Raw genomic sequence first — 27476 nt, forward strand, 5'->3', positions numbered from 1 at the left:
CATTTCCCGGATAGAGTTTTATCGCCATATTTAGTGCAGGGTCGCCGGCAGTGTACGAGGATTTTAAGCCGCCGTTTCTCCACTAAGTAACCTAATATCGTGTATTTGTTCACTTTCTTAACCTTCGCATCCATCTGATCAAACAAACATCGTCGCTTACCATTTCCACCTCCTCCCGATCCCCAAGTAACCATGGCAGATCGAGAGCACTTGGTATACCAAGCTAAACTAGCAGAGCAAGCTGAGAGATACGATGGTGAGTTGATGTTTTGGCGATTTGTGTTGTCTTGTCACGCATTTGAATTACGGCAGAGAGAGAAAAAGAAGAAGCAGAAAAGGGTTTGTTTGTCTTATTATTCGTGAAATTGTGTGTTGAACCCTAAAAAACAAAGCGCTGGCCATTCGCATGCGCACGTCCAGGTGAAAGAAATGGGAAGAAATATCCGTTTGGAAAGGCCCAACTCAACCGCATTGTTAATGCTTCAAACTGGGCTCCGTGGACAATTCTAGAGAAAAAAACGTAAAAAAAAGATTTAAATACATGAATAAAAGTGTGCAAAATAAAAACGCGGTATGAATCTATTAAATCAGATAAAAAACATACTAAATGGATATAAAGAAATATATTAAAAATAAGTAAATACTATATTTAGCTGTACATTACTATGGTGAGTAGAATTTTTTTTATATAATAAAGTAACTTAATAGAACATTTTAGGATGGGGTCGCTCGCAAATGTTTTGGGCTCTGTGGCATTTAAAATATTGAAACCCCACATCTAAACTAACCCAACCTAAGCTTATACTGCATTGTTAATGTGCTAAAGTAAATGTTGATCTGTTCTCATTGCCAAGAACTGTTCCGTAAAATCTGTGAATGGTTAATTTTTAATGGCTGGGTCTTTCAAAATCATGCTAATAGAACAATAAGTTGCCTTGCTGGTAACTTTTACCTGACTAGGAGCATATGAAATATGCATTTCAAAATGCACTAAAGCAGGGGTGTTCAGTATGTATGTGTGTGTGTATGTATTATTTATATATATATATATATATATATATATATATATATATATATATATATATATATATATATATATATATATATATATATATATAATATATTATTTTAGATGCAATGTATCGACAAATATGATCATTCTGGTGAGAGGGACCCAAAATGTAAAAGACAACTAGACCTATATATTTTCATGTATAAAGACTGAAATAAAATTTAGATTGTTTTATTTTTTACACTGTTTTTCTTTAGACTTTCACTCCCAGACTCCCTAGCATTCCCTTGTGGCCCCCTGCTGGTCCCTGAATGTCAGAATGTCTGAAAACCCCCGCACTATAGAATACATTTTCATTTTGCTGAATTTCTTGGGTGCATTAAATATGTCAGTGTAATCTCCTGCTAAAGTTATATAATTTTGAATATTGTATTTGTACTGCTGATGTTACATGGATCTTTTGGATTGCTGGATAACGAAGAACTAGATAGATGAAGTTCTAACCAAATTTTGTTGTTTGCTTGACATAGACCCATAGTTATAGAATAGTTTTAGAAATTCTAAAAGGGAGTTTTTACAGACTAGTCAGAAAAATACACAAAGACTTCCAGATAGATATAGACAGACAAACTGTTAAATAAACCAATAGATAGACCACTTAGATGACTGATGAGATAAAACAAAATTATTTGATTGTATAAAATCTCAAATTTTGTTGCATGCTGCTTTCAAGCATTTCAACATAAAGGCCCGTTCACACCAAGAACCATAACTATATTAGCATCCAGACAAATAAACAACAAAGTTAAGCAACAAAAACCTTGCATTTAAAGGTGCACTATGTAGTATTTTTGCAGTAAAATATCCAAAAACCACTAGGGCGGTGTTATATATTTTTTTCAATTGAGTACCTACAATATCCCAAATGTTTCAAACTATTTGTAAATTGTGAGAAAATTGCTATTTTAACTAAGGACCGGGACGTTTCAGCATAGCGTTTGAGCGAGTCGCCTGTCAATTAGGGCTGGGACGGTATGATTTTTTTTTTTACCGTGGTTGAAAAGCAAGAAATTCCCGCGGTTCAGCGGTAAAACGCTTTTAAACCCGAGATATGAAAAAAAAGACATGCAACAGGCGTGGCGCCGCGCCCCCTCTTGCGCGTCTTGTTGTGAGTGCCACATACACATTCATCTTTTTCTATAGTTTGCTTTGTAAATTAAATTGAGAGTATAACTAATGCATATATGCTATTTTAAATACTGTACTGTATTCCAGATATATAGCCTATAGCCTACATTTTACAATAATAAACGCGCAAACATCCTTTTCACAGCCTACAGCCTGTAAAACTTTTAAATGATTATAAGTAAATAATGGTAATCTTAAGAATATAAGAAAAGTAAATATTTGTTTAAAAAATGTTTTATAGCCTATTGCTCCGCAAAGTTGCGTCAAGCCGGTCTGCGCTTTGAATGTGGGACACGAGCTGGATATAGACCCCGTCTCGAATATCTTCGTCTTCATGTTTTCTCCTGATGTTGCAAAGCAACACGTTGTAAAACGTCTGAAGAGTGAATTTCATCTTCCACAAGGTCAAGCCATTTAGGCTATGTTTGATTATGCACTGCTAAGAGAAAGCGAAAGTAAAACCGCTGGGTGCACGTGAACGGCGCTATTCAAATAAACTTGACGCGCCTCAAGTCTAATAACAAGCACAAACTGTGTTAAATAATATTTCATCCTATAGTGTTTTTCTACTTTACCAAAATAAAATATGTGAACGGGTTTAATAGACAAAAACGAAAGCAAACGAAAGGAAGAAACGCTTATAATTCCCTGCAAAAAGGAGTGTGCCGCGAGGGAAGATTTGGGAAAAGAAACGAGATGTCCCGTGGGATAAAATGGACTAACGTTAGGCCTATTGTTAAAATTCACGGAAATCGAAATCTCGGAGGACCAGATTGCAAAAGAGAATTAAAAGCTGGCAAATCTTAAAGCTACACTGTGTAACTTTTTTAATTTATTCTTAGCAAAAATCACTTAGTTCTTTCAAAAATATATGTGCTCATTAATGTATATTTACTTCTTTCAAGTAATAAAGTATTCTCGAAAGTTTATAATATACCATTGAAAATACATACGGGTGAGGGGTTCGGATGGCGGTCGCAAGGGGGTAATCTAGCGCTCGGAAAGCGCTCCACCCATAGGGGCTGCCATTGCTAACCAAGCCATCACCTGCTGTTAGCATCCCATTGACTCCCATTCATTTTTGAGTCACTTTAACAGTGAATAACTTTACATCTGAGGCGTTTAAAGACTCCATTTGTCTATTGTTTATTTCTAAAGAAACACGACAATGCATAAAAGGCTCCATTACCTTGTATCTTACACTATCGCCCCGCAGAAGCTGTTTTTGTAAAAATAGGCTAACGATTGCGTCATAACCAACGCGACTCTGTCGCACAGTTGAGAAATTACCGTATAGACCTGAGGAGACGCTCGCAGGCAATCTTTTACTGTCTATGAGGCAGTCGGGGGGACGTGGAGACATAAAGTCTGATAAAGTCAAGGGAGAAGAATGGGGAGAAGCCGATAGTGAGCCAAAAGCAACGGGAGAAAATATTTAAACAACGTGATTCAGATTTCACTTTCCACAACTACTAGAAGACCTACAGCTGTCCGACAGGTTGCTCACGTCACATCTACGTCGTCAAGCTCAGTCTGAGCCTGCGCAGTTCGCTCAGCCATCAGGAAGTGAGTGCCCCTAGGTTGACTTCACTGAACGCCGTAGAAGTCAATGGGAACGCTCCGTCCATTTCTTTTACTGTCTATGGGCGGTCGCCATGTTGCTCCTCCATCTTGAAAGTACATTTCCCAATATTCCCATCCCTAGTAAACGCACCAGGCTGTAAAAAATTGCGCTACATGGCACTTTAAAAACCAGATAGTATATTTATAGTTTGATTACGGATATTTCACGTCATGTTCGAATTAGGGATGGGCAACAGTGGTCGAGTACTCCAGTACTCGAACGTGACAGCGACGATCGATCATGAAAACGATGATCGCCCTGGTGTACCCCTTAAATGCAATGTGACAGCTTTGGATAAAAGCGTCTGCCAAATGCATAAATGTAAATGTAAATAAAGTGTAACTGAAGCACGCAGACAGTGATGCCTGAAACACTTTGAATGGTCATGAAATGTGCGTCACTGATCTGTCACATACACAGCATTATAATTAGAACATGATTGTAAAATAATTTTGTATTCTCCGTGCTTTGGTTCCCCATGTATGAGCGCATGCGCGCTGTTAAAGGAAATCCACAACGAGAGTCAGAGCGCGGTCGAGTTCATCTGCGCATCCGCGTCCTTTTCCACAGATGCATGTTGTAAGATTACTTGTTTAATACTCGGTTATATGTTGTCTATATCTGATTAATCTCATATAGAACGGCATTTGGGTCAGTTTTATAACCAGCAAAGTGCTGCTGTTATTTCGGCTGGTGTTCATTCTTTTCTAGGGATGCACGATATTGGAATTTTGCCGATATGCCGATATTTTTCAGCTCATTTTGGCCGATGCCGATATATGTTGATTTGTTAACTTTGTTTGGAAACAACACCATTTTGAGCAAAAACTATTTTTTTTCATTCTGGTTTCAGATTTCTGAGGTATCCTTACTAAAAGGATTCTTGTTGAAGATAAATAAATGTTAATAAAGTTCTTTTTTATGATGAGAGTATATTAAAAGCTCTGAAAATAACAATAATAAAGTCAGTAATTTTTCACCCCAGATGCAGCTGTAACCTAAATATTGTATTTTTGGATTTAACGTTTGTGCACATGAAGTGGGGGTGGCATGACATCCATTGATGCTGTCTTTTAATTCTACAATTATTGTAGATCTCCTTGGATTATTTTTCATCATCCATTTCGTAAAATTTTTATTACACATTAACACACTGTATATAAAAGTATTTAATTTACAAGTGTCATGCTTGTGATTTATGACATCATTACTGATTTGTTTATTCAGAACAAGAAGTAACTTCAATTTATTTGTGTATTCTACTTTTCATTGTATTACTGTAACAACAGCGCACCCACTACATGTATAAATATATAGCGGTCTAGCTGGAGGGCACTAGGACCTGGAGGAGCTTCTGCTGCTGTGGAGGCTGCCGCACGCGCTAGAGAGTGGGACTGGGGAGACGCGATTGGGCTTGTTTTGGGCTAGTTTTGTTGTGAAAACGTGGCAAATCTGCTGCTGACGGTCACGTCCTTCTGTACGTGCATTCAGAAATTCAAGGCAGCATTTAAAAACAGTCAATATAAATCACTGTACATGCAATGTATTTTCTTGTTTTCACTTGAAGAATGACCGCAGTGCTGACATGGTCTTATCGCTGTAGCACTCCTTGCACACGTGAGTAATTGCAGGCGCATATCAACACGTTATCATATCGGCAAGGCATATCGGCATAATGTTTTCATATCGGCCGATGCCGATTTGTATATTTTTAGCGTTTATCAGCCGATTCCGATGTCGTGCCGATAATATCGTGCATCCCTATTCTTTTCCACTTCATTCAAATGCGAACAGCCCGACATTATCGACTCTGGGTTATTTGAGATGGTCATATAATTTTTAGATAGGCTATTTCTTTTTCAAAATCATTGATGATATTAATAATGCAGCAGTGTTACTCATTTTTTTAACAGTAGATCTGTTTTAAAGTTGTTTCTCATGGATTCGAAAACGCGCAGTGATGCTGTACTCACTTTGATCATGAAAAATAAAGTTATGTGCAGCGCCAATCTCTCGTGTAGGCTGCATAGAATTATAACACAATAATAGCGTTGAAAAATAATCTGTAGTTTCGTTGCCCGTGCATTAGCGTTGTTGTTAAGGGAAGAGCGCATTCAAGATGAGTTTCGTTTTCAAGCCTGTAAAACAGCATGGCCAAGTTCACGTGCGCATTTGCGTCCTTTTGGGCAGATGTAAATTGTAATAGGCATATATCTGATTAATCTCATATAGGATGGGTTTGACTGAGTTTATTAATTCTCTATCAAAGCTCTGCGGGGTGGTGTATTCACAGTTTTAGCTCAAATACAATGCCCGAAATCATTGATTTTAAGACGGTTATTTTGTTTCTTTTTCAAATACATTTATGCATCATAATCTAGCAGTTATTTTTTTTACAGTCATTTTCATATTTGCATAGACATCTCATGTTTTTGTCAGCATACATTTTCGTAACAGTCTTAAAATAGTTTCATATCTCCATGACGGAGACGCCCCGCCCCCCGCACAAGCACCGCCCACGGTTAATTGATTACTCATTTTTGAGACCTATCGATGATCGATATGAAAAATTGACAAAAATGCCCATCCCTAGTTTGAATGCATATTCGAAAATCGAATAAAAAGTGACAGCCCTAGTGGCCTGCGTATTCACAACGAGTACAAATAGCGATTTCCTAGACAGATATTGACTTGTGAGTGACTATATTATGGGAAAGCACAGGTGAAGCACTGCTACTTGGGCGCAAAGATATCACACAACACATTGCGATCACTCAACAGCCTGAGGACCTGAGAATGAGAGCCGTGATATCTCTGCGCCCAAGTAGCAATGCTTCGCCTTTGCTTTCCCCATAATATAGTCCCAAGTCAATAAGTCATTATCAGTCTAGGAAATCGCCTAGTCTTAATCTGCATCGCTATTTGTACTACGTATTGAATACGCAGGCCACAAAGTAATTAGGTGTTTTTTTTTTGATCACTTTTACTTGGGTCATGCTAGCTGGTACCATTGGATTCCATTCATTATGCTAAGCTAGCGGCGACCCTGCCAAACTAAACCTGCATGCACTGAGACAAATGCTTTTGCCCACATAACTAAAGGTAGGAAAGAAGTTGAATAAGCCCTATTTTTAAAAAGTGTTCCTTTAATTTATACAGGACTAAAAGACTATCCAGTATTGTTTTACATTTGATGGCTTTATTCAGTTTCTGTAGTATTTCTGAATAATAGTGTTAGACATACCCCAAAACCTTTCTCTTTTTAATTTGTATTTTTCCAATTTAATTCAAAGATTGAAATTAAGATCCCGAAAACTCCTCCCTTAAATTACCCCCCAATAAGAATCACATACGTTGGAACCCCCTCCCCCCCTTCTGAAATGTGTGTAGTGCTGTATTTTAGCAAACACTTCTATTGTATTTGCTAAAACTGCAATATGTAATTTATTTGTCTGTGCTGTTTCTACTACAAACAATACTGATATCTAATTTTACTATAGTTACAATTTATATACTGGCTAATGAAATAAGTGAACCTAACAGGTTGAACAAAAAAAAGTCTTTTTTTTTTGTTCTACCACTCAGGTTTCCTTATTTCACTACGCAGTCTGTGACATTTGTGCATTGTTATGGAGTACATTTGTGAATTGTGACAGAAGAGCTCTCTGTCCTTTTTCCCTTTGATCTTTGTTGGGTTCACTTTGTGTCATTAGGATCAACCTTCTCTCTCTGTTTCAGAAATGGTGGAGACAATGAAGAATGTTGCAGGGAAGGACATCGAGCTCACAGTAGAGGAGAGAAACCTGTTATCCGTTGCATATAAGAATGTGATTGGTGCACGGAGAGCCTCCTGGAGGATAATCAGCAGCATCGAGCAGAAAGAGGAGAGCAAGGGCGGAGAGGACAAACTCAAAATGATCCGAGAATACAGACAAACGGTGAAACTACAATTTATTTTTGAATTGTTTTATTTCGCATACATTTTTAAAAATTTGTTTTGTGTAGATTTAGCTTTCGCACCAGATAAGTATTTGCATAGTTCCTATAACTATTTGCGGAAGTACCTGCTTTTGCAGTGTTTGCAGCAAAGGAACCGGGAATGATTTTAATTGGGGGAACTAAATTAGTTCATACTTCTGAGTACGGTCTAACCCAGAACAATAGGAAATACCAGTGACATAAGTGTACGTTGATTGGCCAAACGCATGCCATACAAACACCGGCACTAGGGGTGCGGACAGGCGTTTCTAGGATTTTTATTTTAGGGGGGATTAGCCCCCATTGAGGGTAGCCTATGAAAAAAACTTTAGTTTGGAGTCCAAATTACACTATTAATTAGTAGCTTACTAACATGCATACCCATAGGATATTGGCTGTTAATTATTACGTATAAAGCTCATATTAATACCTTATTGCATGGCCATATTGTAGCCTACATGCATTAATCATACCCAATAATGTTGGCAGGTTTATAATCACAAAGATCCCAAATGTTAGGGGTGTTCGGGGGCATGCTCCCCCAAGAAAATTTAGATTTCTATGATCTACTCATGTGCAATCATGTCACTGGGCAGTAGATTATTATCTCCACACCTCTCTTTTTCTCTGTTTTTATCTTGCCCTGTCTCTTCCCCTCATAACGCTGAACTTTGACTGATATAGGCTAGTTTATCCATTTTCGTCAGTGAAGAAAGTAAACGTATGGTTTACATATTAACATACTGATATTTATATATTTTATTTAAAAAAATATATTTTTATTAAAAAAAGTTTATTAAAGTTTTAGTTTATTAAAAATAATATATACACACTTTTATTACTAATCTTATCCCCAATACAGGCTGAAAAAAGCAGAAGGTTACAAGTGGAATTATATTAAGTTACAATATATACACATTCATTATCAATATGCCTGATCTGATGAAAATGGCTTTGTTAAAATTTCTTGTTCGTTAATTAGGCCTACATTATGAATCACATAGGCATTTTTTCAACTCAAAATGATGAAATTAGACAAAAATGTATGCATTTGTCTGAATATTTTTGTCTTTTGGTTAACATTTTTGACTTAAAGCAACAGCTTTTAGAGTTGCACTGCTAAAATTTGCACTCAACCTCAGCAGTTTCTGTGTGAACATAAAGCCCGCCTACTCTGTTTTGATTGGTTTTCTCAAATATTTTGACATTGACGAGCGGTGACAGACCAATGAGGCTCAGATTTACACACACACCTCTGCTTCTGACGTGCGCTCTGCTTGGCGCCACTGCGGATTGAAGAATTCAAAATACAGACAGACTAAAAGACGGGACGAAGCCGAAGCCTCCTGCCAGTTTCATATTTTTTAAAGTTTAATCACATATTATTAGGTGGGGTGAGGTGAGGCGTAATTTTAGGGGCTGAAGCCCCCCTAAAAAGGGCCTAGCAACACCCATGGCTGCGGATCTCACCTCATGATCCGATCCGATTCCAATTCTGGGAGTCACAAACCAATTTCAAAGCAATTCTATATCTACTTATTTTCTAATTAATCTTATTTATAAATCTTGTATTCATTCAGTGGTCATTCAATGTCCACAGCTGGTTAGTTCGCTAGAGAGATGAACTCTTTCACTATATATTATCAATTCATGCCTATAAATTCATCATATTCTACTGAACCTGTTAGTGATGTCTTGATTATTTAATATATGTTTAAATAAGTCATGAAAATGAAAGCCACTGTGTATAAATGATTATATTTCAATAACAAATTGGAGTAAAACATAATTTAAAAATTTAGAAGTTAATGCAAAAACTGCGTTATGTGAAGTTTACATTTATGCATAAATGTTATTTGAGTGTTGATTATTTTATCTAAAAATAAATAGCAACTGCTTCAAGGCTAATAGTTTGCTAGTTTGTTAATCTTTAATATTATAGTTATGTGCAAGTAAGGGCTCCTTGTATAGTTTACAGCATTAGCAGAGATATTTTTTTTCATCCCTAAGAAAGTTTGTTATAGTTAAATTAATTTAAGCATAGACGCAATTTAAGGAAACCACTGATTTAAATAAAAGCTATTTTATATTTAGTTTTCTCTTCCCTGCTGTCCGAGGTACAAACCGAACTGTCCGTTTTGTGTAACGTTATACCCCTAATAAAGTAGTATTGCTTCAAAACAAAAGTTACAAGGAAATAAAAAGAATATTACAAGCAATAAACAATGTTCTTTCAGTTTTTAAGAGTATCTGAATGTTTCACATTCAAGAGCTCTTTCTCAGCTTTGTTTGATTAATGCTGATGACATCATAGACAGCGAGAGATCTAATAAGCTGCATTCACACTAATGCACAGAACTTGAAATATAAGATGCGGTTTGTCCTGTCTGTTTAATCCCTTAAGACATAACTGACTGTGTTTATATTGATTTGGCATTATAAAAGCATTTTTAGATGCAAGTACATTAAACCACTTAGTCACGCACAGCCGCATGCACGAGCACTCACAAAGACACGTGAGCGTTTGAAATTGAAAGCAGCCTTCTGTTAGTGAGTTTTGTGTTTTTAATATGCCACTGCATTCCAAACGACATAAATGATGCCTTCGCAGAGTGTTTTTAAGGGAAATCCCAGCAAACGAGACCGCACACTGCAAGTGCACGTTTCTCACAGCGCATCCTGCGAGAATGTCCTTAGTTCTCTTCGACCTTTCCTAACTTAATTAAAGATTATTTTATGGAAGGTTCAAGTGGTGTGACTGTGTGTGTGTGAGGAATTAGAAGCAATCAGAATGTGGGTGTTTCTTAAATACACACAAACACACACACACACACACACACACACACACACACACACACACACACAGTGTCATCTGCGTTTAAAAACTAAGCTCAGAATCGATTCTGAATTGTTAGAGAGAATCGCAATGCATTTTTTTCTTTTCTTTTTTCCCCTTCCACCGCTTAACCGGCACCGCCATTTTTAAAAAGCCTTGTAAACACACTGTTTATTTAAAGAACTAACTCCACAAACGATTATAATATAAGATTTACCTTTCGCCTTTGTCTGTACTTTTTTTGTCTACGGTGTGTACTTTTCTCAGCCTCAATGATATGTAGCACTGCAAATTGTTGTCTGAGATTTTGTCTTTAGCCTAAATGGCGTCGCTGTTGGCCGGCTTGCGTCACTTTCAGTGTTCCTACTGTTGGTGTGAAAACTAAATGCATTCAGGAAAATGGCTCTAGGGGAACATTTATTTTTCCGGGAACCACCCTGTTTCTACCTGGTGCAAGTCTTCATAGAAGAACCATTTCGGTTCCCCAAAGAACCTTTCAGTGATCAGTTCTTAAAGCTACACTGTGGAACTTTTTTTGTTTATTCTTAGCTAAAAACACTTTATAATATGCCGTTGAAAATACATACGGGTGAGGGGTTCGAATGCTGGTTGCCATGTTGCCCCTCCATCTTGAAAGTACATTAGCCAAAGAGGGACATACCCATAAATTCAAGCTTCGCCTTTCGCCTTTTAACACTCGATGGCACTCATGAACGAGGTCGAACTGGAAGCCATGTTAATCTTGGACTAAATCGGCCACCGTAGGAGTTAAAACGAAATCGAAATTGAGAGGAACAGAAACTAATAATCACTGGATTGTCATATACCTTTACAACGCTAGATGGGGGGGAAATATCACACATTGTAGCTTTAATTATAATTTTTTTTTTAACTGTGAGGAACATTTTTAAGATCTAAATAATATTTTTCCCCACAGTAAATAACCTTTTGTGCATTGGAAAGATTCCATGGTTGTTAAATGTTATTCATGGAGCCATCAATGCCAATAAATAACCTTTATTTTTAAGAGTGTATTAATACCTAAATCCATACCTTGAAATGCCTTGAGTTGTGAGCTCTATGGCTCAGAGACTGACACTGTGTCTAGTCTAGATCTGCCACAACACCTAGAAGCTGTCTATACTGGACGCGACAAAGTAACCATTTTAAACCCATTTGTCCTTACTATGAGAAGTATCGCAAATGCTTGTGGTACGTCATAAATAGAACAAGCATCCGTTTTACTCTCTGGGTTTGTCATGTCGCTCCAGCCAAATTCAGTGTAGACAGCATCTCTGATTATAATGGCTTCTATTTTCCTTTGTTGCATCACATCGCACCACTCGCATCCACTGTAGACATGGTGTTACATAGTGTCTTGTGAAAGGCTTTTAGGCAGTTTTTTATATCATGTAATCTAGATGTATGTGATGCCATAATTAATGTGCCATTTCTCATCTAACCCTTTGCAGGTTGAGAATGAGCTGAAATCTATTTGTAATGACATACTGGATGTACTGGACAAACACCTCATTCCTGCAGCCAACACAGGAGAATCCAAAGTTTTCTACTACAAGATGTAGGTTTGACAAATCAGAGCACATGCGTTTAGAGCTTTAGAGTCTCCTACACAACACTTAGATGGGCGAATGTTTGGTACATGAAATGAAAATTAGCTTTATTTTCACATTTCTGTAGAGCATGGCACTGTACTCTCACCTAAGTCATTGGCTTAATCATTGTTTTTTAATATTCTTTACTCCCTACCAAATTATGACTCTCCACACCAGAAAAGTAGACATGATATCGTGCATTTTATGACATTTTAAATAACTTTGATTAGATCAAACAACCATGATCAGACGATTCATTAATAATCATGACATTTCTCATTTCATTACTGTTTTGAACACGTTTCTGACATCAATTAGTCAATCTAGCTAATGCAAATTGAATAGATCTTTTCCCCCACACTTGTTTTTGTGTGTTTGCAGGAAGGGTGACTACCACAGGTACCTAGCAGAGTTTGCCACGGGTAATGACAGGAAGGAAGCAGCAGAGAACAGTTTGGTAGCGTACAAAGCTGCCAGCGACATTGCCATGATTGAGCTCCCACCCACACATCCCATCCGGCTCGGCCTAGCACTCAATTTCTCTGTCTTTTACTACGAGATCCTTAATTCCCCCGACCGCGCATGCAGGTTGGTGTTTTTTTTCTCTCCTCACTTAGAGTGTAATGCTTGTTTGATGTTAACTTCGAGGGCTGCACTCAACATTAGTCAAAGACAAGCGGCTCTTTCAACCAAATTTGAATTAGTCCGTTAGTTACAGAAAAAAAACCTCCACAGGAATTGGCGAAGTCACGCAGACCGATCGCTAAAAACGCTTAATTTATTTAGGATAAACAAATTATTTAGGATAAACTCCTCCAAATGCATCATCTCGTTTTAAAGGAGATTTGAAGCCCTTCTTGAATGGGGGTAGTTTACTAGGGGGATGTTAGAGAAATACACATTGCACAGATGTACTTTGAAATTTTAAACCCATCTGAATCTGCCAAGTCAGTGTTTTCTCTCACAACCTCTGTAAAAAAAATCCAGGGCAAATTACCCAATTTGTTTTTGGCAAAATCAACGGTCCTCTGAGTAATCTTACTGTCCGATTGCGACTGTCTGTGATTGCTGCTGTTGTTGTATTCTTCTATAGGAGTGTAACGATTTATCTAGTACATCAATGTATCGATTTATATTCCAATGATCCAACTACATCGATCTGTGCTTGGCAAGTTGGCCTTCTGGACTACATATATCGATCTAATATTGTTTTAAAAGGTAATCAATCGATTGTATCGATAATACGAAATAACACATTCAATTTAATCACGTCAGACTTTATATGGATGTTTTTCTTAGCACGTTTAACGTTACTGTGCCTATATGTGAAGTAGGGGTGTGCACGAATATTCGAATAGTCGAATATTCGATCTGTAATTAACATTCGAAAACTTAAAAACTATTCGAATTTTATTTTGTTAATTGGCTGGCAGTAAATGCAGTTGTAGCAGATATCAAGTGGTACCCTCAGGACAGAAGGACAGCCAAACCTGGATGAGATGAAGGATGTACATTTATTTCCTTTAAAAAAAAAAGTAGGTTAGAGCAAAATTAGAAAACACACACACTGGAAGGCCTACTGTCTCACTCCGCACTTCCCCGTCTGCATTCACAGTCAGACTGAGCGCGAACGCTTAAAGGGGAAGCGATAACGCATCCTAAGCTACAACAATTGGTAGGAACTCCCGACTGGAACCATTGAAAATTAAACATAAATAACAATGAAAGGGTAACATTAAGTTTTGATGAAGTTAAAACATTTACAAAAATATTTTTTTCAACACAAATAAGGTAAGGTAAAATAAAATAATAAAAGTAGGATGACATAAAATAAGTCACAAGCAACTGGCTACACAGTGAATCCATGAGAAATCCCTTTAAATCTCGCAGTTATATCTCAATCCACTGGGTGGCGTTGTGGAGGAGGTTAATAAGTTCAGTGCATTTGATCACAATGTCGTCATCTGCCTCGCAATGTTTGGAATTACTTCGATGAAAATTGAAAATGCCGTTACAAAATGGAGATACTTTTGATGAAATCAATTACTGAAACTGAGTTATAATGATATCACCACCACAAACGAGAATCACATGAAATCCAAACACCAGTGGAATGAGCGATCACTGCTCAGGAGTGCAGGTAAGCTCATCTGTAGCTAAGTTATCCCGAGTGAGAGTGAGATAACTTATGATAGCAAAATGATCTCGAGACAAATGCTTCCTTTAAAGTTCTTTGAGGGTTTATGAACAGAAAACACAAAGTTCTTCACTCAAACTTCACTTAACCGTTATCTTTGTCTCCGCAACGCCTGTCAGTGGCGCATTTTCTCACCCGAGAATAATATCATAATCCAATATTATAGTTTCTCTCTACATGAAAATGTGAAACAATACAAAGTAAACACATCAGCCATATCAAACACACACACACAGGTCGGTAGGCTATTGACGCGTGTGTGTGTGTGTGTGTGTGTGTGTGTGTGTACGTCACGCTAACTGACGCGCTCTGCGCTCGTGCTCCTTGAGCTTATAATGCTTTTGTTCTTTAGGCATTTTTTTACACACTGTTTAATGTTTTAAAAACCTTAAGATATAACGTAAGCGTGTTGTGTACATTGCCTAATCATAAGCTTGTTCAGAAATGGTGACGACATGTTTAGAGAAAAAAAGAAAGAAACATCTCTCTCATTTTCTCAAAATACCTAATTTAAATAAATGAATATTCGAATATTCGATTTTTATGAGCCCAAATATTCGAATACAATATTTTGGGAAAATGCCCATCCCTAATGTGAAGTCAGCCACGCGCGTGCCAGCAGGGGCCTTTTGCACAAAACTAGGATGAGGGATTAAGCCGGAATATCTTATTTTACACAACATTAAGATATTATTTTAAATAAACTTTTTTATATTTATTATTATTCTAAATTATTATTGACCCTAGTTCAGTAATGAAGTCTTCATTACTGAAAGTAGCAGTGGCTGGGATAGATTTTAATACATTACACCTGCATGTATTTCAGTCACAATGATTTAATTTTTTGGCTAAAAAGTTACTGAATCAATTTCGACTCACTGCCGCTGGCGAGCGTGGCGCATCTTGGACGATTTGGCCGTCAAGCAGAGTTGAAATAAGGTCAACTTTATGGAAATGAGCTATGACGCGGTTCGGCGGCAACCAGTCGGAATGTAGAAATGCTCTGCTTGAGATGATTCCAGAGAACGCAGTCCGGTAAACTTTGTTTCGGACCACAATAAGTTCCCAAGCTAAATGGAAGAGAGGTTGATCTTTGCTGTGGTGGGTTTGATAAGAAGGCGCGCAACATTATATATAGACATCATTTTCATGCTCTAGAACTCTTGGTTTTCAGCAGAAATGCTATTAATTTGCTCAAAACAACACTGATTTGACCAATTGCATTAATGGACCAGGGCAGTGGTTGTAATGTAGGCTGCACACAAATTAGACTAGCACTTAACGATATATATATAAGGGCCACAACACACAAATGGCTTTTAATTGTTTTATTTCGTTAGCAAAAAAGAGACCAAGCATTCGATCTACGTCAGCACGTCTACGAATCTTTTTCCAGCATCGTTGGCAGGGCAACCAGAGCTAAGTTTAAGGCTCTCGTCGGCGGCAGTGTGAAACATAGTCAGTAAAAGAAATGGACACAGCGACCCCATAGACTTCAATGGTGAAAAGTGATGTCAATTAGAAGCACTCACTTCCTGATGGCTGAGCGAACTGCGCAGCCGCAGACTGAGCTAGATGTGATGTGAGCAACCTGTTGTGACAGTTGTAAGTCTTTTTAGTCGTTGTGCAAAGTGAAAACTGAATCACCAGATCTTGCAGAGACGGAGAGTGTGAGCAGAATCAACTTTTGTTAAGCATTCTGATTAATTTTGTAATTTTGCATAGGATTTTAAAATGTAACATCAGTACATGCCTGCGAGCGTCTCCTCCTGTCTATACGCTAATTTCTCCATGGTGCGACAGAGAGTCGCGTTGGTTATGACGCAATCGTTAGCCTATTTGTACAAAAACAGCTTCTACGGGGCGATAGTGTAAGATACAAGGTAATGGAGCATTTTATACATTGTCGTGTTTATTTAGTAATAAACAATGGACAAATGGAGTCTTTAAACCCCTCAGATGTAAAGTTATTCACTGTCAAAGTGATGCAAAAATGAATGGGCGTCAATGGGAGGCTAACAATAGGTGATGGCTTGGTTAGCAATAGCCGCCCCTATGGAAGGTACTCTTTTCGGTTGCTAGATTGCCCCCTTGGTGTGAACGCACAGTATGAATCACCCTTAGTTCAAGCTAGGGTTGCCAGATCTCCAGTTTTCTCCAGGTCTCCAAACATTATTTGTGGCACGCCTCTTATCCAATAATTGCAATTATCAAGGTACTTTGTTACTTCTAAAAGGACCCCTAAAAGAATCTTTTAAAGTCCGTCAATTTGATCTCAGTTCAAACCATAAATGCCGTTTTGACGCTCCTATGTGACAGATTGCTGTAGTGACTAGTGATCGCGTCATCGCTTCCTTTAATCCAAGTCATCTTGAAAACCGTGCATGAATATCAAAAGGTATGTTGAAAGACACTACAACTTACCAAAATCCGTATCATGACCCATGTAATCACTCAATCAGTGTTTCAACTGCGTAAAGACGTCACAGTAAAAAATAATGTGACGTTATGTGAATAATAGGGCTGTACTAGAATAATCGAATATTCGAATATTCGTTCGGTGAGGTGGCATTCGATTTTCAGTTTTGAGATTCGAATATTCGTTTTTTTTTTTTTCAACACGTGACTTCCGTCGCAGACTCATTCTCTCACTCATGCTTGAAATAATAATAATAAATTTAAAAAAACACCGCAACATGCTTTCAATAAAAGCATCGCGCATTTTAAAGATTTAAATTAACAAAAAGTCAGAATAAGACAAAATAAATCCCTTATATAGAATAAAACTAATTGTAATAGATATTACATTTTGTGTCATTTTAAAAACAATTCATTTATTCTTATTCAACTGTTTATAAGCATGCTACCGTGTTCTTTATTTATTACAGTTCATTGAAATCACTGTGTGTTACTAATTTAATTTCTGTTTTGGGATTCATTTGTTTTAAAGAAAGGTTCGTTATTAATACCTTATTAAAGTTCTTGCTCTCAACAGACTGTGTTTTGTATCACTTGTGCACTGTCCGTTTTCGGAGCATAAACCTGCCCGTGTAATGCGTACCAGAAACTGTTCTATTTAAAAGATTATTAAATGTTTATTAATATTTAAAGAATGTGTGCCACCTGATCTGAATGTGTGCACCAAATGCAACACTGCACTCCACTGGGTCTGCCGCAACACATTTACGATGCCGAAGAGTGAAACGTGAAGTCGTGAAAGATGATATAAATGCAAACCGACACTATTATTATATATTTAGCCCCACCCACCGAAGCTTCGAATATTCGATATTGATTGCCACCTAAGCTTCGAAGCTCAAAAAATGGCATTCGAAACAGCCCTAGTGAATAATGTGAATTTATTGTACAAAATAAGTCACTTCAAATTGCATTTAGCCTAACTTACCCCAAGAAAATCATCTGATGTTCAGTTTTAGTTAGCAATAAAGAAACACTAGAGAGGAGCTTACTTACTGTTACTTACTGTCATAATTGACTTATGAAAAATACCATTTAAAAAAATGTGCAACCGAGTTGTATACAAGCATTTCAGATTTTGATATTTTACTTGCCTATTGTATCTGAAAATAAATAGCAGTTTAATAGAATACCTAATATTAAAACCAATATTATTGTGTATCAAATGAGTGAGTTTTCTGAATAGTTTACAGCATTATTTGGGGGGAGGTTTCTTTTCCACAAGAAAAATCAAACTGTTGGTATCGTATCGGTGGATATCATTCTGAATAATCGATATCGCCTGAGAAATGTAGTATCGGTGTATCTCTAATTCTAACGATTCCCATGTGTTTTTTTTGACCTACCAGAGATTCCGTTTGCGCACCAATCTTCCGCATGCTTTCATTTCATGGATGGTATCTGACAAAAAAATTAAATGTAAAAATAAGTAGGCTGTGAAAATAAAAATAAGGATGACTATGGAGACTGCCCATTTTAATATCAGTGTTCGGTAAGATCATTGTCTAGATGTCTTTCACTTATGTGGGTTTATTTACAGAAAAAGAAATATGATTTCAGTCTAGATCGTTGTTTTATTTATTTATTTTAGCATCTAATTTAGAGTTAGATCATATTTTGATTGATCATAATTTATTTTTATTATTCATTTATTCATTTAAATGCATCATCCTGCAGTCCTCTGGTTAAGAACCAGTGCCTTCTAATAAAGACGCCAGCCTGACTCCACTCGCTCCTCCAACAGGTTGGCGAAGGCAGCGTTTGATGATGCGATAGCGGAGCTGGACACACTGAGCGAGGACAGTTACAAGGACTCTACACTCATCATGCAGCTGTTACGGGACAACCTGACGCTGTGGACTTCAGACATGCAGGGAGACGGTGAGACATGCACACCTTAGAGAAGGGGAAGCTGCTTTGCCGTAGTAGACGGAAGCAAACAGTGAGACGCAGAATCAATTCACTTCTGGAGTAGATACTGATTATAAAGGAAAATTGCTCTGAATGCAGTCAGTGCGTGACTTACTTTGCAATGCAAAAATCATTTTCTTAATTAGTATTTTCAATAAAACATTTCTGGAGGGTAACAGACCTGATTGGTGTTGTGATTAAGAGTTTTAAAATTGAGAGATCAAACGCATTAGGTATGATTATCCTCATGAAATAAGAAATTGACATGGAGTTGAACAAATAAACAATTAAAGACGATTGAATTGATTGACTCCAATTACTATCCATTAATGATAATTTAGCATTATCAAATTGTTTTAATCTGCTGATTCCCTTTTGTTTGTTTTTTTACTCAATTAACCCAATTCTAGTTTAAACAAGGATCTTAAATATATATTTAGTTTCTATTTCTATATTTGTTTTTAATTGATAGTTTCTATAATTTTTTAAATGTAGGGTAGGTTAGAATTGGTTAAACTTTTTTCCCAAATTTGTTTAAACTTTCATTATATATCAATACATAATTAAAATGCAAGTACTCTGAAAAAGAAAGTATAAAATTTGAGTGTCTGCAGACCTCTTACGACTGTTTTAAAGACAGCTCATTATTTCCATTCACTCCACTTTCTCCCTTGAGTAGCATTGATACTAGGGGTGTAAGAAAATATCGATACACGTGAATATCGCGATATTATGTTTGGTGATACTGTATCGTTTCTTAAAAACACTATCGATATTTATTTATTTACATCCAAGATTCGTGGCTTTGTGTTCAGTTTAAACCACAGAATGTATAACACCCAACCGCTAGATGGCAGTGTTATCTCAGAACGTATAACTGACGCGGAGCTGGAGAAGCGCGAGGTAAAAGTGCGTGCATCGCTAGTGTTTGCATTAGCAAACCCAGCTCTCAAGATGAAAGAATTATTCTGCTCCTGCAGTATACAGAGCTGAAGTGTGGACTCATTTTGGCTTCAGCTAAAAATAAGCCACTAAGGAAATCGACAAGAATCATTTTGTTTGCAAAATAGCAAGCGGCAACCTCCCGCGATCTCTCTTGAAGCCAATACGGAAGTAATGTAAACTGCAATTCCTCAATTGGCCACTAGGGACAGGCTCCAGTAGGGAGCAGAATCTCATTGAGCCCCATGTTAAAATTCTCAACTTTAAAGCAGAAAAAAACATGTTTACAGCCTGGTACAAATTGTGGTTTTGGCTTATAATGCTAATTTTGACCTTCATGACAACTGTGAGGGGGGTGAATTTTATTGCGTTATTGCGTCACCTTAGCTCCCCGCACATCCCGCCTTTTTGCCCATTTTCTGTTATCCGGGAGTGACACGCGATGACTCGCTCACAAGATGGCAACGCCCAGCTCGCCCATACTTTAAGCTTCAGAACGGCTTATCAGAATCCTATGGGTGACGTCACGGACACTACGTCCATATTTTTTTACAGTCTATGCAAAATAGGCCAAGTTAAAATCTAATACTCTGGAAACACATTGAAACTGAGAGCTCGCTTAACATCCTGACGTCACCCGCGCTGCTGAGAAGCGTTTCGATAAAATGTACTGCACGCTTTCCTCTCAGTAACAAAATAAACACACACCAAAACTGACAACAGTGGCAGCAGAATGAAAGATCATGGTGATGTGGATATGGATGCACCAGCTCTGCAGTTCAGTAACGTTACTTGAAATAGCACTTTATACAATAGACTGCTTTATAGAAAATAGCTTAACTAAAAAAAATAAGCTTAAATATAAAACAAACAGTTATTCAGTCATGAAATGGACTGCACTTTCTGTTGTTAAATAGCCAATGCTATACTGTGAACCTTTAAAACATATACACACAAAGAATAATGCAGTCACTTTACATTTCCCTTTACTCAGACTGCACAAAATAGTGATTAGTGATATAAATAATACTATATTAATTAAATAAAATACTTTGTCTCATGTTTTAGGCATATGGTTGTGTTCTTCATTCTTTTAAATTATAATAAAAAAAACACAAAAAAGAAATATCGCAATATATTACAATATATCGTATCATAACCCCTGTATCGTGATATGTATTGTATCGCTAGATTCTTGGCAATACAGCCCTAATTGATACATGTTTTTCCATTAACATCAGTTATACTGTGAAGATGAGTTTCGTGTAAGATTCATAACATATTCTGTGTTTTGCATGTAAGAGTTTCCATGATGAAAGCATTGTTGATTAGTAGTAGCTAAAGCTAACTTAGTTCTAAAAGAAGTTCCTGGATGCGGTGTACTAGCTTTTACACATGCATTTTTTTTAATCTAACGTTAAATTCAACACGACAGCGATCAACTTGAGCTAAGCATATCGAGTATTTATCCTCTCTACTAATGGCTATAAGTGTATAATATTGTAATTTTATGCTAAGTAATGTTATTAGCTATATTAGGCAGCTACATGTGATACATGCTCCATGAAAACATAAACCAAAAAAAATGTATAATCAAAATGAAAGATTACCTGTCCAGCAGAAATATAGCCATCAAGGTGTCCTTGAGGTCCCTCAGTTCTCGCCATCGTTGAAAAGCCACGCCGATATTTACTTGCGTTTGATTTCTTTGTTTATCCAAAGACTTTCTGTGCATTGCCTTTTCTCGTACTGGCTTCCTTTTTTGCATTGTTTGCCTTCGCTGACTGTAAAACCCTGCACTGTGAATTTTGAATGCTCTTTCTCTGCCATTATTTTGCCTCGGTTTCTTGCCTCTTGAACTGCTCAAATTAAACAAGCGCGCGCATGTGGGCAGATCCTGTAGTGAAAGCGGTGGTCGCCATGGTAGCGAGAGAGAGTGACAGTCGCCCATGATATAAGGATATAAGCTAGGGCTAGACGATATGGCCAAAATTTATATCACGATATATTTCTTAATTTTGGTCGATACGATATAATTTCGATATCGATATGAACTATATAAAAGCTTTAGAAAAACTACCAAGAACTGCCACAAAGGATTTCTGTACCTACAAACTTCTGACAAATTAATTTGCCAAGTCTATGAAACCTCCTCCTATAAAACTATATAATATTTTAGAAATAAAAACGGTACAAATAAATTAATGTTCACCTTTTATTTGTATTTAGCCTTTATACGAACAAGAAATGTGAAATCACCATCAAATAAACAAGACTCACTTCGCAGACGCAGTTTATTGAGCATTTTCTTTTAAGTTTTAAATTTCAGTGAAGAACGATTCATAGCGCTATATTCTCCTTTTATGCAAAACTATACCTTTATCTACTGATGCACAAAAAAATAAATAAAATAAGACTCAATTCAGTGGCCTATTTGTGCTCTGTTTGAGATGAGTGCACGCTGCTTTTTGCAAGGCTTTAAACACGAGCAAATGATACATTTTCGTGAAGCCATGTCAGACCGTCTTTCACAAGCTTTGAAAGGTAATTTAAACGAGAATGAACGCATTGGTGTTAATGACATTGTGTGCAAATGTGGAAAGTATTAAAACAAATGTGCCACTTGCCTCTTACATAAATAGTCTACATGGATTATTTGTAACGCTTGGCATCGTATTGTTAGACATTAGATTGATGAATCTATGTCGATGTATTGTTACACCCCTAGTCGGCACCTCTCCGGCACAAGTTTAATATCAGCCCCATTCGCACGGGATTCGTATTATCTGGGGATGTAATAATTGCAGAGAATGTCTGTGATCTTAATCCCGTGTGAATCGGCCATGTCTGTAATTTGTAAAGTAAAAATTCCCCCGCAAATTAGCCTAGGCCTACCTACCATATTTCGCCGAACACCTGTCCTGTGATAACATTAGTCCCGTGCGAATCTACATCTCTGTGATTTGGCCAGGATTAGGCGGATTGTATATACTTTTTGCAAGCTTTTCTTCTCCCTGTGAGCATTTCTATCTTTATCTTTCACGAAGAATAAAGTCTGCATTCATAATGCGCACCGTTAATTCCCGTGCAGCCGCGCCCACACGGATTATACTTTCACTTTAGAATGAGTATCAATTTGAGAGTAATCTGATTGAATGGTGTGTTTAATATTAACATCAATACTGTTCTGAATGAAAAACATAACAGAACAGTATAGTACAATGACAATCTTGTTTAAATAGGCGCTTTTACATTTAGTTTTGAAACTGAATCTTCCGCCGTATATTGTGAGCTTCTCACTCGTGATAAATGAAATCTGATTCCTGCCGCTGGTCTGAGCTCAGTTCATGACATCTGTTCGCTAACTGAACGAAATTATATTTATTTATTAGGCTACTGTAAAATAATCAAAACGATATCGATGCCTGTGATTTCATACAGCTATCTATAACGAACATCATATCCGGGAGAAGTCAGTAAATTCGAGTAAAATCACAGGCTTTGTTTATCCCGTGCGAATGCGCCACGCAAAACTCAGATGTGGGGGAGTCATTTCTCAATCACAGAGGTCCCTAGATAATACTAATCCCGTGCGAATAGTGCTTTAGATAGACGAACCACTTCCACGCCACTAAAGAAAGTTAGTCTTTCTTCTCTTATCAACTATTTATTTCTCCTTACTTGTGGAAGCTCGTTCAGTCACATTTGTGTTGCGGTCAGGGAAACTCTCTTTGTAGCTAAAACGTGCCGCGTTGGATCTATCAGCCTACTACTGCTGAGCACTGGCTGCGTGTCCGTGGTGTACGTCATCACGCAAGAAGCCAATCGTGTTCTGCTCTTTCTGATGGCATGCGCCCTGAACGTCAGTCATATCGAAATATCGGAAATGTGTTTAAAAATTATATCACCGTTATTGAAAAAAATTATATCGCGATATATATTGATATTGAATTATTGTCCAGCCCTAATATAAGCCAATAATTTGTTTCGTCCCGAATGAAAATAATGAGCGGTGTTTATTGCAGATTAAAAAGTCTAGAGTCACTCGATTTTTATACTCTCTTTTTTAGAGTACTTACATTTTAATTATGTATTGACATATAAAGAAAGATTTGGACAAAAGTGTTTTAGATCTCCTACCTTTTAATTACTCAAGTATGTATTTTCATGAGAAAGGGAACATGACGGGATTTAAAACAAACAAATAATTAAATGTATAAGTTCTTATTTTTATTTATGAAAATAAATAAAGGTTAGAACTCGGGCTAGAAAGGATTGTATTGATTGATTAATAATGCTATATTTATGAATGGTAATTAGTCAAACCAGGACTGGCTCCATCGATACATGTTGTTTCTCATAAGCACACTTTAAAGAAAAAAATAAAATCTAAATTCTGTCATTAATTACTTACCCTAATATCTTGACACCCATAAGACCTCATCTCGTTCATCTTCTGACACAAATGAAGATATTTTTGTTGGAATCCGATGGCTCAGAAAGGCCTTCATTGACACCAATGTCATTTCCTCTCTCAAGACCCATAAAGGCACTAAAGACGTCGTTACAAAGCCCATCTCACTACAGCGGCTCTACAATCATTTTATGAAGTGACGAGAATAGTTTGTGTACAAGTGAAGGGCCAATTTCAAAACGAAGTTTCGAATGGTTATGAATTAGTGTATTGATTCATGATTCGGATCACATGTCAAACTGCTGAAATCATGTGACATTGGTGATCCGAATCGTGAATCAATACACTAATTCATAACCATTCGAAACTTCGTTTTGAAATTGGCCCTTCACTTGCACACAAACTATTCTCGTCACTTCATAAAATTATTGTACAGACTCTGTAGTGAGATTGACTTTGTAACAACGTCTTTAGTGCCTTTTATGGGTCTTGAAAGAGGAAATGACATTGGTGTCAATGAAAAATATCTTCATTTGTGTTCCAAAGATGAACAGAGGTCTTACGGGTGTCCAACGACATTAGGGTAAGTAATAATGACAGAATTTTCATTTTTGGGTGAGCTAAACCTTTAAAGGGTTATTCACCCAAAAATAAACATTGTCATTTATTCACCCATCACTGTAATAACAGAGACTCTTCTTTCAGGTGAAGAACAAACTAAACCAGCACAGCCAGAGGCTGAAGAAGAAACCCAGTGAGATGTCACCGCCAACATACTAAACCTTCTCTCTGTCTCTCTCTCTCTCTCTGTCTGTCTGTTGCTCTCTCTTTCTCATTCATCCCTGCCCTCAGGGAACCACATGGTGTCATAGAGAAGAGTTCAGATGCTGAATGCTGTTGTCCCTCCTTGTTTATCACTTTGTCCTTTCCCCCCTCTCGCTTCTCTCCTTCTTCCGTACCTTTACTCTCATCTATCTGACCATCTAAACTAGTTTGGATTCGTTGAGATATTTCATGGAGCGCAAAAGAGGCTTCTTTCAAAAACTAGGCTGCATTTATTGGATCAAAATACAGTAATACTGTGAAATGTTACAATTTAATAGAACGCTTTTCTTGTTTTTAATGTTTTGGAATGTAATTGATTCCTGTGATGCAGGATTACTCCAGTCTTCAGTGTCACATGATCCTTCAGAAATCATTCTTAATATGTTGATTTGCTGCTCCGTTATTATTATTGGTGCTCAATAATGGGTCTTATGAATGTTGAAAAATGTAGTGCTGCTTCGTATGTGGAAACACAAACATTTTTTTCAGAATTCTTTGAAAAAAGATCAAGTGAATAGCATTTATTTGAAATAGAAATTTCGTGTAACATAATATAAATATCTTTACTGTCACTTTTGATCAAATGATTACATCCTTGCTGAATTTAGTATTACTGAAGGATTCATTTCTTTAAAAAATAAAAAAATCCCCAGACTTTTGAATGGTAGTCCTCAAAACTAAATCAGCATATTAGAATTAGAATGATCATGTGACACTGAAGACTGGAGTAATGATGTTGAAAATTCAGCTTTGCATCAGAGGAATACATTTTAAATATTTAAATAATAATAATCATCATGATATTTGACTTTTTTACTGTATTTTTGATCAAATAAATGTATCCTTGGTGAGCAGAAGAGACAGCTTTCAAAAACATTAAAACTTGTAAAGCGGTAGTGCATATTTTTTAGGTTTTAGGGTTTATTTTATTTTTTTTAAATCTTAAGCATTTTTTTAATAAACTATTCACTTAGATCTTTATATGATTATATAATGCCAGAATGGAGAGTTTCCTCTCAGGTATGGCTTTACTACCTGTTGTGAACTTCCTTGAGAATCACACGTTTAAGTTTGCTTTGGCTTATTTCTTTATTAGTGTTGTTCTGTCGATTGTTCGGTTGAGCTTAATGGACAGTATTGAAGATGTTTATTTTTAGAAGCTTTTTTTTGTTGTTGTTGAGGTCAGCCGAGAGTTTAAAAAAAAAACTCAAGCTGTGTATCGTAAAATTTGGCCTCAAATATTTCTCCCTCCTTTTCTAAAGCGCTGGATTTTGTCAGAAAGTTCTGTCTGTGGTATGGTGTCCTGTGGTTGGTTACAATAAGTAACTATACGCTTTTTATAAATGAATGCAACTCTTGCCTCACTGTTATTCGAAACGTCGCTGCTGCAGAAATATTTCTATAAAGCTGTTGTCAAAGCTTTTGTGCTTTGCCTCAGAGGCTTTTTGTGTTTTAAGGCAGGAAAAAAAAAAAAAACAGATCTTTCTGAAGATCAGATGCAAAACAAGCAAGATGCATTTGTGTTTTTCTTCAATAGACTATGAGGTGAAAGGGATTTTGGTAAGACTTACAATGAGGTTTCATTTGTTAACATTAGTTAACTGCATTATTTAACATAAAGCAACAATGCACGCTAATTCTACTGCATTTATTAATCTTGGGTAATGTTCATTTAAACATTTACTAGTAGATTTTTGTTAACATTAGTGATGGTTCACCCAAAAATGAAAATTTGCATCATTTACTCACCCACAAGTTATTCCAAACCTGTACGAGTTTCTTTCTTCTGCTTAACACAAGTAAATATTTTGAAGAGTATGGGTAACCAGACAGTGGATGGACCCCATTGACCTCCAGTATTCGCTGTTCAGCAGCAGAAAGAGTTTCGGAACATCTTGAGGGCGAGTAAATATGAGGACAGAACTTTAATTTTAGGTGAATATCCCTTTAACGCACTCTAAACTAACGTGATCAATTAACAACCGTCTTCATTTACTATCAGTAAAGGCTGAATGCTATAGTGGTTTGGTTACACTAAAGTGTTCTTGTTACAATGTAATTATACAATATCAATAGACATTTTCTTACTATAGGTCTAGGGTTTAGTTGCTTGTATTTATGCTTAATTTACTGTTAATACTGTAGTATGTACATGTAACGTAACAAGGATACTGTAAAATAATGTTAATATGTTAACGCACGACACCTTATTGTAAAGTGTTACCTGGATTTCAATTCTTTGTGTATCTACTCTCATTCTGACTCTTTCTCTCTTCGGTCTGCATCGTCATGTATTTCTTCTGTTCAGTACATGTAACTTGAATCTGATTTGTACTGTTTATTCTGCCTGAAGCCAACAAACACCTGTCGTCTTATGGAGACACAGCATGAGATCGACTCGACCTTCCGAATAAATCAAGACTTAATAAATGAATTAATAAAACACTATCTTAACCTT

General features: G+C 36.8%; 1 protein-coding gene across 1 annotated transcript; it reads left to right on the forward strand.

The window, feature by feature from the left end:
* On the forward strand, window positions 1-27476 carry ywhae2 (tyrosine 3-monooxygenase/tryptophan 5-monooxygenase activation protein, epsilon polypeptide 2). The gene is made up of 6 exons (XM_067424341.1): window positions 1-256; window positions 7563-7762; window positions 12111-12217; window positions 12633-12839; window positions 18671-18807; window positions 24899-27476. Exons 1-6 carry the CDS (start codon window positions 193-195, stop codon window positions 24949-24951), a joined length of 768 nt encoding a protein of 255 aa, XP_067280442.1. The 5' UTR covers window positions 1-192; the 3' UTR covers window positions 24952-27476.

This window comes from Pseudorasbora parva, chromosome 1 (genome assembly GCF_024679245.1).
Source record: "Pseudorasbora parva isolate DD20220531a chromosome 1, ASM2467924v1, whole genome shotgun sequence".
Lineage (NCBI taxonomy): Eukaryota > Metazoa > Chordata > Actinopteri > Cypriniformes > Gobionidae > Pseudorasbora > Pseudorasbora parva.